At 34.6% G+C, this 13,455-nt stretch overlaps 3 protein-coding genes across 4 annotated transcripts; 1 reads left to right on the forward strand and 2 right to left on the reverse strand.

Annotated features, from left to right (window-relative positions):
• Nucleotides 534–3,742, forward strand: LOC109326130 (acyl-coenzyme A thioesterase 13-like). Its single transcript, XM_019558796.1, has 3 exons — nucleotides 534–753; nucleotides 1,196–1,345; nucleotides 3,328–3,742. The coding sequence occupies exons 1-3, from the start codon at nucleotides 583–585 to the stop codon at nucleotides 3,469–3,471; spliced, it is 465 nt and encodes a 154-aa protein (XP_019414341.1). The 5' UTR covers nucleotides 534–582; the 3' UTR covers nucleotides 3,472–3,742.
• LOC109326991 (protein DYAD-like) lies at nucleotides 5,571–9,530 on the reverse strand. Of its 2 annotated transcripts, none has more exons than XM_019559949.1 (8): nucleotides 9,507–9,530; nucleotides 7,599–7,948; nucleotides 7,135–7,518; nucleotides 6,993–7,050; nucleotides 6,819–6,902; nucleotides 6,385–6,680; nucleotides 6,138–6,258; nucleotides 5,571–6,053 (listed from the first exon to the last, which is right to left on the reverse strand). In XM_019559949.1, exons 2-8 carry the CDS (start codon nucleotides 7,877–7,879, stop codon nucleotides 5,955–5,957), a joined length of 1,323 nt encoding a protein of 440 aa, XP_019415494.1. In that variant the 5' UTR covers nucleotides 7,880–7,948; nucleotides 9,507–9,530; the 3' UTR covers nucleotides 5,571–5,954. The 2 variants fall into 2 exon arrangements, with proteins under 2 accessions (XP_019415494.1, XP_019415493.1); XM_019559948.1 differs by having other exon boundaries at nucleotides 6,993–7,053.
• On the reverse strand, nucleotides 9,095–13,218 carry LOC109326352 (protein DYAD-like). The gene is made up of 9 exons (XM_019559043.1): nucleotides 13,072–13,218; nucleotides 11,164–11,513; nucleotides 10,700–11,083; nucleotides 10,558–10,615; nucleotides 10,384–10,467; nucleotides 9,950–10,245; nucleotides 9,703–9,823; nucleotides 9,507–9,618; nucleotides 9,095–9,174 (listed from the first exon to the last, which is right to left on the reverse strand). The coding sequence occupies exons 2-9, from the start codon at nucleotides 11,442–11,444 to the stop codon at nucleotides 9,095–9,097; spliced, it is 1,416 nt and encodes a 471-aa protein (XP_019414588.1). The 5' UTR covers nucleotides 11,445–11,513; nucleotides 13,072–13,218.

Consider the following 13,455-nt stretch of genomic DNA (forward strand, 5'->3'; position numbering starts at 1 on the left):
ATTTTAGGGTACCTCTCAGTCATAATTATGGACTATTTACACTTATATTCATAATTTTTAAATTTTTTAAAATTAAATTGGTAAGCAAATTTTAAGAATTAAAGTGCATAATCACTTTTAATTTTAGTCGATCTAATTCTCAGGTGACTTTTGATACCGAAAACAAGTCTTATTTTTGTATTTTATTTTAAAAAAATATTTAATATATGATACTAACTAGAAAATTTTATTTTTATTTAGATTTCACACATTATTTTATAATTTATTATAAAATTTAGATCTCATAATATCTATTTTTTCTCACAACATTTCTCTTTCTCTTCATTTTTTATTGACTAATAACAAATAACAACTAAGAATTGTTCTTATTTAAAAAAAAAAAAAAAAGAATGGCATAAAATAAAAAAATATTCTTATTCTGAACAACTAATACTCTAAAACTCTAAGATGGGCAGCATATCACATAACAATTCATACACGTGGGCACGTGTTTATCCCATGCCAAATTGATATAAAAATGAGGGATTGAAAGTTGGAAGATATAAAATACAACAGTAAGAGGTAGAAAGAAAAGAAAGCAAAATGGATTTGGAGTCAGTGAAGAAGACCTTAGAAAAAGGAATGGAAACAACATCCGTAGTTGATGAATTACCATCTCGCTTCTTGGAACCCTTAATCATGAGTTCTCTCACTGTCGATCACATAGAACATGGCCGCGTCGTTTGTTCAATGAAGATTCCCCCTCGTTTACTCGTCCGTACACTAACTAACTCCTTATTCCTTCTCTCCATTTTATTTATAGAGTAAATAACACCACATATTTAGGTATGTTTGCCGGTTTGGTTTTGGAGGAGAAACAAAATAAATAAAAGTTTTCAAGGCATAAAACTTACTTGTGAAATGACTATGAAGTCTTTTATCCCATTTTACTCCCCTCTAAATCTCAACTCGCAAACAAACCAACCAACCATAATTTAAACATAACATTACATTGGTACCTTCACAGAGGTGAGTATTTATACATAACATTAATTGGTACCTTCATAGAGGTGAGTATAATTACACTGATACTCATATATATATATATAACATTGATTGAAAATAAGTATAATTAAGTTAAACCTCACTCTTTCGGTGTAATTTACTTTTTAGTATATTATAGATTTTGATTTTTATCTTATTAATTAATTTCTAGAATCCTGGAAATTCCTTGCACGGTGGTGCCACCGCTGCCCTGGTGGATGTGGTTGGATCTGCTGCTATTTGTTCCGTCGGACATCCACCTCTCAGCACAGGAGTTTCAGTTGAGATCAATGTTTCGTATATGGATGCTGCTTATGTTGATGTTAGTATCTAATCTATCTATATATCTAAAAACCATTGATTTATTTTCACTTTTTATTGTTTGAGTTTTGAGGCTTTGGTAATGGTTGTTATATTGCTTTATATTACGTAAATTGGCAACTGGTTTTGTTTAAGGGTGTTTTTATTTAATTGTAGTGTACAAAATTTGAGTAAAAGTAGGTTTGAGTTACTGAATTGTGTTTGTATACTTTAAGTTGGTTTTGGTAGAAGGACTATAGTTTGGATAAGGGGCAGATCCTGCTAGAAATTTAGTTCGAGGGGGCAAGACCAAAGCGAACATAAAAGAGTGCATGAAGACAATTAGAAAATTTGATTGGGACAATGACATACCAATGTCCCCTCTCCCTCCGTCACTAGTTTGGAATTCGGAAAATGTTAATCATATTTATCAAATGGGAGTAACAAGGTGGTCAGATGGTTGGGTGGAGGGTTTAAGAAATAGTGTGATAAGGAGGTTGATGGTTTGAATCTCACTCATTACAAATAGTAACATATTAACATTTGCCTGTGAAAAAATCAGATTATCAAAATGACTTTTAATCTTTTATATGTGTAAGTATCTAAAAAGGATGCGAAGGGTGAAGGCCGCAATTAATTTTGCAGGTGTTATGGTCAGGATAGTAGTTGAATCTTGAACACCCATAATAGAGTTTGATGCAAGGACAACTGAAGATTTTTTCACTTCTTGTACAACCAAGGTTTGGGCAGCAAATCCAGTTATGGATACTCGAAAATTGATTTTACTAAACATGTTTAAAAAAGGTGAACCACAGCTTTGACACTCCAAACCATTGTTTGGAGGTCTCCAACTGGTATCCATACCGACCCTTACTTGTAAAGAGGAATAAAGAAGAGAGGGTCATGTTGCCATTGGGAATGCTTGTTTTAGTGTTTGTTCTGTACTCTTAGTTTATATTTGTAAAGTTCAATGCAAATAATTCATGGTTTTGTTGGAAAGTTCATATTCGAGAAGCTCTTTAATGATTCATTTACTCGATAATTCATCATTATGCAGTCAGGTCTGGACAATCGGTTTAGTCCTTGTGATTGCTCTTGTTTCTCATAGACTGCCATATAAGCTCTATGAATTCTGTTTGACCTGTTTAACAAGACCCTTAGAATAACAACGGGATAGGAGACTATCTTTTAAGGCTGACTGTCCTACAATAAACATGCTTTTGGCTTTCCTTTGCAATTGGTGCTTTAAGTAAATCTCAAGCTAAATCTATTAGAGTCTTCTCTTGTGGTGATTATATCATTATCTATTGGTCTGTCCATTTTACGGATTTCTACGAACTCTATAGAACAAGAAGCTGACCAGGTATTAGTTAGCAACAATTACATGTGACAGCTTGAACAGATAAAGCTAATATCTTGCAAGGACATTAGTATTTTGAGGAAAGGAAAAAATGAAGGATGCCGATTTTGAAACTTTATGCTAAAATGTACTGTTTTAGACCAAGTTTTTGCTGAAATTGCTGCTAAAATGTAGACTTTGCCCTGGTAAAATAGAAAAATCTTTGTTTTTGTTTTTGGTTTTGGGGAAGTGGAAGGGTGGAGGTTGACTTCAGCTTTTTTGTTCAATGCTCTGTGATACAACAAGTAGCATGGGATCTCTTAGGAAACAGCTACAATTATTATAGATCAGGAATTAGCTCAACCATTTCTTGTAAATAGTAGTGCATTTATGGAATCAACTCATTCATGAAATTATAGATTAGAAGTTCATAACCCAATCTCACTCCCATTTCAGGCGGAACAGATCTATTAATTCACAGAAATCCTTTTCTGTCATTTTTAAAGTCTATGAACTTTCTCTCAATCCAGTTTTTTGTGTTTGGAGGATATCAAATACCTAATTTAATTAGTGGAATGTATGAAATTCTTTTCCTGGTTTATGATATTGGATTTTGTGTATAATGCACGATATCACTGCAATAATTTTTTTCTTTTGAATGTTAGGAGGAGATTGAGATTGAGGCCAGGGCTCTCCGTGTAGGAAAGGCCGTAGCTGTTGTCAGCGTCGAGTTCAGGAAGAAAAAGACTGGCAAAGTTTTTGCTCAAGGGCGTCATACCAAATTCATTCCCCTTGCCAGTAAAATGTGAAAGGTATGCAGCCGAGGTAAGCGGTTAGATATAGGCTCACCTTCATAACTGCCGAATATATCCAGATGTCAGTTCTATTAAATTTCTTGCATGTCATACAGTTACTACATGTGGTTTGTTACTATGAATTTTTGCAAGTTCATACTGATGTGAGAAACTCATTGTTAAATGAAGAGACATAGCCTCTCCAAAACATTCTCTTCTTTGTTACTAAATTCTTATAACAATAATATATTTCACATCGATAAAAAAAATTATCATTTTACTTTACTCTTCTATATCTATGGTTTACCTTGGTCTAAGTGGATTTATTAAAATTGACTTTTGATAGAACCTAATTGTTTCATTTGATCTATTTAGTCGGCTATATTTGTGCATGGTTCTTATTAATATTATTCATTATATCCTTTATTTTTAAACTCTCAGCTGTTCTTTCTCAAGAATTGTTTCCAATGAACAAGCAAAACTTGACAAATTCATTGATTTGTAGAGAAACAGACTATTAATTTCTGCCAAGATGTTTGAATAATGTAGTTTCCACACAGTCAAAATTTTGGAGAGAATAGTCATTTCTACCTTATATATGATGGAGTGGACATCTCTTTTTGAATGATCACTCTTATTTTGAAGGTTATATGCCATGAATTAATTCATTCTCATTAGAAATCACTCTCATTTCCACCCAAGAGTAGTTAAAAGATCAACTGTACATTTTTAAAATGGACACATGTACATTTTTAAAGAAGTCTAGTTGAATTCAAGTTTTTTTATAGGTAATGCAAAAATTATATTTTTAGCCCCTTAACTTTTTATCTTAGTCTTTCAAGTTGTTAGCTATCACAATTATAATATTTGGTTGAATTTATTAAAATTTATTTTTTACTCGAGCAACTTGTTGACGACAGACAATGTCAAAGTTAAGAAAAAGGTTGTTTAGTAAGATTATAATATTTATATTTCGGTGTATTAGCTAAAAACTGAATATAAATTAATATATTTTGTTTAGATAAAGTGAGAAGATTAATTTTTACATAGCAAATTACAGAAAAGAACTTGGAGTTATTTGTTTATGTTATGACTATTTTGATTGTTTTTTACACTACATTTTAACTATAATTTTTTTAATATTTGTCATCATAATTTACTATAATTTTTTTAATTTTTAATATTGTATGCTAAAAAAATATATTAAATAAAATACAATATAAAAACTAATATCAATATTAAAAATAACATGACATAAATAAATCGAAGTTGCTAAACTTAAATTACACAATTTAAAAAATAAATAATACAAAATGTCAAGTAATATACAAAAAAAATTAAAAGGAGGATAGAGATAAAGTTACATAGTTATGGAGTTAAGTTATGATGATATAGAGAGTTATTAAGTTTAGTAGAACAGTAAAAATAAAGAGAGATACAATTATGTTATGGTAAAATGGGAAGTAGAAAAAATAAAAATACAAACTAATCCAAAATAATTATACCCATGATTTTGGAATTTCTCCCTTTGACTTATTTTTCATTAAAAAAACTGAATTTATAATCTTATTTAATTGTCAAAATACATAATTTACATTTTAAGCTATTTTTCGAAAAATTAAGCAAAAACTCAACACTTTAATCTATTCTAAACAGGCACTTAAGTTTTATTCGGGAGTATAATTTTGGAGGGGAATAAAAGAGAAATAATGGCTTTAGAAAACCTCCCTTTTGTATTCTTGACACTGATTTTCAAATCACTTTTTTATATGTTTACTTTTTTTTTAAATTAAAACATCAGAGTTTTGAAACAGAAGGATTAAGTTATAAACTTGACTATCCTATAAAATACTAGAAGCCACCAAATGCTTTCTAGATATGACCAATTTAGCTCAGATTGCCAACATTAGGCAGGCTTCACCAAAAATAATATCAGCCACAACCATTTACTTACATGTGGGTTATGCTATTTTTATAGAAGTTGTTTCCAAAAGTTGAGTCATCTCAAGCTCAAATTTAAGAAAAACTTTCTAACAAAGAAAATAGCAATAGCAAGACCATTAGACTGACAAATTACATTGAAATTCACACTAATAAGACATTCGAAAGGTATACTAAACCATAGTGTGGAAATTCTATTATATAAATATAGCAACTAGTACTCCAAATAATTTAAGTGCAAGTTTTCAGGATCCCTCTAGCACATAATTTAAATCAGGGTAAAGCCTACCTGAAGACCTATACGAAAAGGAACTCACATGATTGTAACCAACTATACTGTAAAAGGCCAATCAAACATATCAACAATTTGCAGCTCATTTAGCAGCTGAGGCTCAAAACCTCTTCTATGAACTTGGTTGGTTGGCAAGGATTCCCAGGATCAGAGTGTTAATGCTGTACAATATCTAAACTCTACCAGCTTAAGAGTAACAGAAAAAAACATACGGACGAAATGGCAGTTATAATTCTATCCTAGGCTTGATACTTCAAAATGATGTCTATTTCATTGCCAGCATACCACCATATACAGTATTTGACAGCTCCAACAGCTGCTGCTCCATTTTATCTTTCCATTTGTATATATCCATGAACATCTCCTGTGAGAAAAATATTATCGAAAATGAATGTGCTATGAAATATCGGAAAATATTATACAAGTGGTATGTACACACTAACATCACCTGAAACATCATCAATGAGTTGTCAATGTCTGACTTTGAATTATTCGAAGTAACAGTTGTAGAAGAATCAGGGGTCACATTAGGTTGATCTTGTCTAGCAGGCACCAACTTCATCGACTCACTAACATTTCAAAGGGAAAAAATTAACTATACCTAACAGAACATTTTCCCCCTTGATTCGCTTTTTTCCACTTTAACATGGGTGTTTGGGGAGAGGGATTGAAGAATTTGGTTTCACATGTCTTACCTCTTCTTGTTAGTTGGTCCTTCAATGATTAACTGAGAAAGTGGGGCTGAGTTTGGATCTCTGATTACAGCCTCTGGTGGAACATTTAGCAGCTCTGAACTCCCACCAATCCAAGTTGCAAATTCATCATCCGGAATATCTAAGTTGGTGCTTTCTATCCAATCTTTCCATTTTTCTGAGTGAGGACTGAAAGTTGTATGTTCCCCTGGTGCTTGAAGATCACTCAATTTATTTGTTATTTCTACAAGCTGTTGCTCAAATCTAGTTTGCCAAATCACGAATTCGCCATACTTGCCCTGTCAACATATATACTAAAGTAAGCTAGAGATCACAAAAAGGGAAAAATTAACCGACTAAAATAAAATCCATTCAACATAACATGAAATCCATTCAATCTTAATGGATGAAGAAATAAGCAATATATGGTTTAATACCTGCAGACCCTTTAAAGAAGCCATAATTTCAGTTAGGCAACGGTCAGTCAGAGATCTCCACTTCACAAATTCCTTGTGAGTCTCCTGACGATGAAACAACACAAAACATCATGAGTTAATACAAGAGATAGAAAACCATTGAATTATTAAATTATACAATAATACAATGTTCACCTCCATCAGACTAATTTTATTTTTCTCTTGCTTCTTCGCAATGAGTTCCTGCATATCTCTGCTATCCAGATAAAATCATTAAAGGAAATGTTATAGCAATCATACAAAATTAGTTTTGAAATTAAGTTTCCAAGTTCAATACTTCTTCATTTGGGCCATTTCTATTTTAAGCAGTTTCAATTCAGCAGAGGAATCCGTATCCTGAGAGGGGACATTGCTTGCCCTAAAAGTAGATGGTGGTATCCAGTAAGGGTTCTGCACCCCTGCCTCCTGGCGGACCTTATCCAAGTCAGCATTCTCCAACCAATACTCCATGATTCCGTTGGTGTTGAACCATCTTCGGAACCGGTCAATCCCTCCAGGTGCCACTTTACCATCAATGTGCTTCAGTAAGTGGTCTAAAAGCCCAGTATCACCAATACGCTTGCGGGCAGCCATTCTTAGTGCAGGTCGGGTTATTGGGTTATCAAACGTTGCACCTTCAGCCTTCAAGACCTCCCACATGCTTTGTTCAGCTAAGTTATACCTACATTACATGATTGCCTCAACTTAAATATCCCACTAATAATAAAGATAGCAACAGGAAGAATATGACTATTGTTTTACCTCTCAGCTGACCATCTGTCCCGACATTCATTCTTCTTTGTCCTAACCTTCCTACCACTTTGCTTCCCACATGATTCCTCTTTCACCTCTCTAAGCTGACTAAGGCTACGGGACTTCCTTTTCCTAGTTTCTGGCAAATAAACAGGTTCAGTTTTAATCACTTTTTCTTCTTCTTCATCACTTGATTCCTCTTCGTTCAGAATGTCACAAGGAATTTGACTTTCGTGTTCCTCATCCTGGTTAATGTACATGACTCGATGGCAAACACCCCAGTGTTCCATCCCCTCAGCTCTTAGCTTACTATCACAAGTGCTCTATTGATCCCTAACAACTTCTGTACACTCCAGAATCTGCATTACTAACACATTAACGATTAACAATAACCTTGAACATTGATGAGTATTGCATTGGGTGAGAAAGGTTAGTTGAATCAAATATACTGCAGGACATGAATTTAACTGGAATAAAATATACTGCATTACAGATGATAGCTATTAATTGATATTTACAATTTCACACATCTGATAGTATACTGAAAGCAATTAATAGCAATTATAAAACTAAAATATGGAAAATATTGGGTAGAAGTTGAAATAGAAATACAGAATAGAATACATTGGGATTGACGTAGTTAGTCTCCCCTTTGAAATTCCTACATGACAAAGTCATGTTTTGGATCATTAGAGTTCCCTCATACGCAATTGAGAGTGGTAGTGTCAGTGAACTGTGCTTGCAATTGGCATAAGTAACAAAATATAATATGTAATGCACTTTACATCAATGGCACAGGATTATTGATTAAAAGAACTTCTGGCATGCTTGGAAAATCATCTCTTAAATGCAAGTGCTATTGTGCCTGTATGAGCTGAAGAGGGCATTAAACAACCACAAATTCATCCACGGCAAACAAGAAAACACAGAAAGAGATGGTTAATTGAATTGCCATTCTGATCGAACTGTTCAAGTGACATGATCTTGTTGAGATGTTGCAAAAGTAGTCATTAAGGGTGATTGTAAAAAGAGGGAGCAGAATGGGAAGGGAGGGTCAAGAAGTCCCTTCCATTGCCACTCAATGAAGGAATAACATGAATTCCCTTACCCTTCTTTACTAAAAGGGCGGCCTAATGTTGAGGCTCTCACTTAGTGGGGTATGGGAAGGATAGATGTACGCAGCTTTACCTCACAAGTGGAGAGGCTATTTCCAGGATTTGAATTTGTGACTTCATGGTCGCTAAGCAACAACCTTAGTGTTGCGCCAAGGTCTCCTTGCTAAGCTACAACCTTATTCCAACCTTACCGTTCTTAACTAAACTCATTAAACAACCAAACAATGAATTGACATGTTCTATTTCATTCCATTCTTTGCCTTTCAATTCCACTAAGGGCCACTCTCTCCTGCCTCTCTTTAAAACTCCCCAATATAAAGTAAGTTCATACGTTAAAGAAAGTGAAACAGTTAAGCATATACCGAACAGATCATATGTAAGGCAACAACATCACCAAGAAACCACACAAAGAAAGAGCACATGGTTCCTTGGCACACAAGGCTGACCAAATCCCGAAACACCTTTACTAACTGTAAAATTAAAGCAAGTCAACAAACCCTAACATCACGATCCCTTAAATTGACACAATCCAAAGCAATCAAATCAAACAGTAAAGGGGCCAGTAAACCCAACCTTAACACAAATCTCAAACAAATCTCAGAACACAAAAATCTAAATAAAACCCACCAAAAAATTAGAAAAAATAACTGATTCATACGCAATGTGATGAGTTTAGGAAATCATAAAACCCTAATCCCCAATTCATACAGCAAATAGGAACCAGAAAAACTAAAAACCTAAGAAAAAGACGTGTATCAAAAAATCAAAGACAAAATAAGCAAAATGGAGAAAGGAATCATACCAATCGGTGCATAAACGAAACGTTCCAGAATACCACCATATACAGTTTTTGACAGCTCCAACAGCTGCTGCTCCATTTTATCTTTCCATTTGTATATATCCATGAACATCTCCTGTGAGAAAAATATTATCGAAAATGAATGTGCTATGAAATATCGGAAAATATTATACAAGTGGTATGTACACACTAACATCACCTGAAACATCATCAATGAGTTGTCAATGTCTGACTTTGAATTATTCGAAGTAACAGTTGTAGAAGAATCAGGGGTCACATTAGGTTGATCTTGTCTAGCAGGCACCAACTTCATCGACTCACTAACATTTCAAAGGGAAAAAATTAACTATACCTAACAGAACATTTTCCCCCTTGATTCGCTTTTTTCCACTTTAACATGGGTGTTTGGGGAGAGGGATTGAAGAATTTGGTTTCACATGTCTTACCTCTTCTTGTTAGTTGGTCCTTCAATGATTAACTGAGAAAGTGGGGCTGAGTTTGGATCTCTGATTACAGCCTCTGGTGGAACATTTAGCAGCTCTGAACTCCCACCAATCCAAGTTGCAAATTCATCATCCGGAATATCTAAGTTGGTGCTTTCTATCCAATCTTTCCATTTTTCTGAGTGAGGACTGAAAGTTGTATGTTCCCCTGGTGCTTGAAGATCACTCAATTTATTTGTTATTTCTACAAGCTGTTGCTCAAATCTAGTTTGCCAAATCACGAATTCGCCATACTTGCCCTGTCAACATATATACTAAAGTAAGCTAGAGATCACAAAAAGGGAAAAATTAACCGACTAAAATAAAATCCATTCAACATAACATGAAATCCATTCAATCTTAATGGATGAAGAAATAAGCAATATATGGTTTAATACCTGCAGACCCTTTAAAGAAGCCATAATTTCAGTTAGGCAACGGTCAGTCAGAGATCTCCACTTCACAAATTCCTTGTGAGTCTCCTGACGATGAAACAACACAAAACATCATGAGTTAATACAAGAGATAGAAAACCATTGAATTATTAAATTATACAATAATACAATGTTCACCTCCATCAGACTAATTTTATTTTTCTCTTGCTTCTTCGCAATGAGTTCCTGCATATCTCTGCTATCCAGATAAAATCATTAAAGGAAATGTTATAGCAATCATACAAAATTAGTTTTGAAATTAAGTTTCCAAGTTCAATACTTCTTCATTTGGGCCATTTCTATTTTAAGCAGTTTCAATTCAGCAGAGGAATCCGTATCCTGAGAGGGGACATTGCTTGCCCTAAAAGTAGATGGTGGTATCCAGTAAGGGTTCTGCACCCCTGCCTCCTGGCGGACCTTATCCAAGTCAGCATTCTCCAACCAATACTCCATGATTCCGTTGGTGTTGAACCATCTTCGGAACCGGTCAATCCCTCCAGGTGCCACTTTACCATCAATGTGCTTCAGTAAGTGGTCTAAAAGCCCAGTATCACCAATACGCTTGCGGGCAGCCATTCTTAGTGCAGGTCGGGTTATTGGGTTATCAAACGTTGCACCTTCAGCCTTCAAGACCTCCCACATGCTTTGTTCAGCTAAGTTATACCTACATTACATGATTGCCTCAACTTAAATATCCCACTAATAATAAAGATAGCAACAGGAAGAATATGACTATTGTTTTACCTCTCAGCTGACCATCTGTCCCGACATTCATTCTTCTTTGTCCTAACCTTCCTACCACTTTGCTTCCCACATGATTCCTCTTTCACCTCTCTAAGCTGACTAAGGCTACGGGACTTCCTTTTCCTAGTTTCTGGCAAATAAACAGGTTCAGTTTTAATCACTTTTTCTTCTTCTTCATCACTTGATTCCTTTTCATTCAGAATATCAGAAGGCAGTTGACTTCCCTGTTCCTCATCCTGGTTAATGTACATGACTCGATGGCAAACACCCCAGTGTTCCATCCCCTCAGCTCTTAGCTTACTATCACAAGTGCTCTATTGATCCCTAACAACTTCTGTACACTCCAGAATCTGCATTACTAACACATTAACGATTAACAATAACCTTGAACATTGATGAGTATTGCATTGGGTGAGAAAGGTTAGTTGAATCAAATATACTGCAGGACATGAATTTAACTGGAATAAAATATACTGCATTACAGATGATAGCTATTAATTGATATTTACAATTTCACACATCTGATAGTATACTGAAAGCAATTAATAGCAATTATAAAACTAAAATATGGAAAATATTGGGTAGAAGTTGAAATAGAAATACAGAATAGAATACATTGGGATTGACGTAGTTAGTCTCCCCTTTGAAATTCCTACATGACAAAGTCATGTTTTGGATCATTAGAGTTCCCTCATACGCAATTGAGAGTGGTAGTGTCAGTGAACTGTGCTTGCAATTGGCATAAGTAACAAAATATAATATGTAATGCACTTTACATCAATGGCACAGGATTATTGATTAAAAGAACTTCTGGCATGCTTGGAAAATCATCTCTTAAATGCAAGTGCTATTGTGCCTGTATGAGCTGAAGAGGGCATTAAACAACCACAAATTCATCCACGGCAAACAAGAAAACACAGAAAGAGATGGTTAATTGAATTGCCATTCTGATCGAACTGTTCAAGTGACATGATCTTGTTGAGATGTTGCAAAAGTAGTCATTAAGGGTGATTGTAAAAAGAGGGAGCAGAATGGGAAGGGAGGGTCAAGAAGTCCCTTCCATTGCCACTCAATGAAGGAATAACATGAATTCCCTTACCCTTCTTTACTAAAAGGGCGGCCTAATGTTGAGGCTCTCACTTAGTGGGGTATGGGAAGGATAGATGTACGCAGCTTTACCTCACAAGTGGAGAGGCTATTTCCAGGATTTGAATTTGTGACTTCATGGTCGCTAAGCAACAACCTTAGTGTTGCGCCAAGGTCTCCTTGCTAAGCTACAACCTTATTCCAACCTTACCGTTCTTAACTAAACTCATTAAACAACCAAACAATGAATTGACATGTTCTATTTCATTCCATTCTTTGCCTTTCAATTCCACTAAGGGCCACTCTCTCCTGCCTCTCTTTAAAACTCCCCAATATAAAGTAAGTTCATACGTTAAAGAAAGTGAAACAGTTAAGCATATACCGAACAGATCATATGTAAGGCAACAACATCACCAAGAAACCACACAAAGAAAGAGCACATGGTTCCTTGGCACACAAGGCTGACCAAATCCCGAAACACCTTTACTAACTGTAAAATTAAAGCAAGTCAACAAACCCTAACATCACGATCCCTTAAATTGACACAATCCAAAGCAATCAAATCAAACAGTAAAGGGGCCAGTAAACCCAACCTTAACACAAATCTCAAACAAATCTCAGAACACAAAAATCTAAATAAAACCCACCAAAAAATTAGAAAAAATAACTGATTCATACGCAATGTGATGAGTTTAGGAAATCATAAAACCCTAATCCCCAATTCATACAGCAAATAGGAACCAGAAAAACTAAAAACCTAAGAAAAAGACGTGTATCAAAAAATCAAAGACAAAATAAGCAAAATGGAGAAAGGAATCATACCAATCGGTGCATAAACGAAACGTTGAAGAACGGAGAGAGAAACAGTGTGGCCGACACTGTCCGAAAAACAAAAAACCCAAAAGGGTGTAGCAGCTGCTACAAAATAACGTTGGAGTAAAACGAGTTTTTTTTTTTACTTTCACTATCTTTTTAAAATGCATAAACTAATAAACCCTAACCGCCAAAAAACCCCCACAGACCCATAAATCATTAATCATAATAGTTATTTTTTATTTTTTATTAATACTTTGGGACCCACTCTTTTGGATTTACTCTTGGTCTTACGATTGCGTTCCCCAAAATACGGTTTTTTTCAGCTCCTTCAAATGACTGGTTGACTTATTTTCATTATAAAAAAAATGTATAACTATATCATTTAGGGAT

This window comes from Lupinus angustifolius, chromosome LG14 (genome assembly GCF_001865875.1).
Source record: "Lupinus angustifolius cultivar Tanjil chromosome LG14, LupAngTanjil_v1.0, whole genome shotgun sequence".
NCBI classification, from domain to species: Eukaryota; Viridiplantae; Streptophyta; class Magnoliopsida; order Fabales; family Fabaceae; genus Lupinus; species Lupinus angustifolius.

What these genes read in the sequence shown, in the direction of transcription:
- LOC109326130 (XM_019558796.1), top strand. Translation starts at nt 583, where the DNA reads ATGGATTTGGAGTCAGTGAAGAAGACCTTAGAAAAAGGAATGGAAACA. An exon ending in AGATTCCCCCTCGTTTACTC is followed by an intron (nt 754 to 1,195) that starts GTCCGTACACTA and finishes ATTAATTTCTAG; the next exon opens with AATCCTGGAAATTCCTTGCA. An exon ending in TGGATGCTGCTTATGTTGAT is followed by an intron (nt 1,346 to 3,327) that starts GTTAGTATCTAA and finishes TTTGAATGTTAG; the next exon opens with GAGGAGATTGAGATTGAGGC.
- LOC109326352 (XM_019559043.1), bottom strand. Translation starts at nt 11,444, where the DNA reads ATGGAACACTGGGGTGTTTGCCATCGAGTCATGTACATTAACCAGGAT. An exon ending in ATAAAATTAGTCTGATGGAG is followed by an intron (nt 10,468 to 10,557) that starts GTGAACATTGTA and finishes TTTCATCGTCAG; the next exon opens with GAGACTCACAAGGAATTTGT. An exon ending in TTTCGTTTATGCACCGATTG is followed by an intron (nt 9,175 to 9,506) that starts GTATGATTCCTT and finishes TTAATTTTACAG; the next exon opens with TTAGTAAAGGTGTTTCGGGA.
- LOC109326991 (XM_019559948.1), bottom strand. Translation starts at nt 7,879, where the DNA reads ATGGAACACTGGGGTGTTTGCCATCGAGTCATGTACATTAACCAGGAT. An exon ending in GAAATGGCCCAAATGAAGAA is followed by an intron (nt 7,054 to 7,134) that starts GTATTGAACTTG and finishes TTATCTGGATAG; the next exon opens with CAGAGATATGCAGGAACTCA. An exon ending in ACTCATTGATGATGTTTCAG is followed by an intron (nt 6,054 to 6,137) that starts GTGATGTTAGTG and finishes TTTTTCTCACAG; the next exon opens with GAGATGTTCATGGATATATA.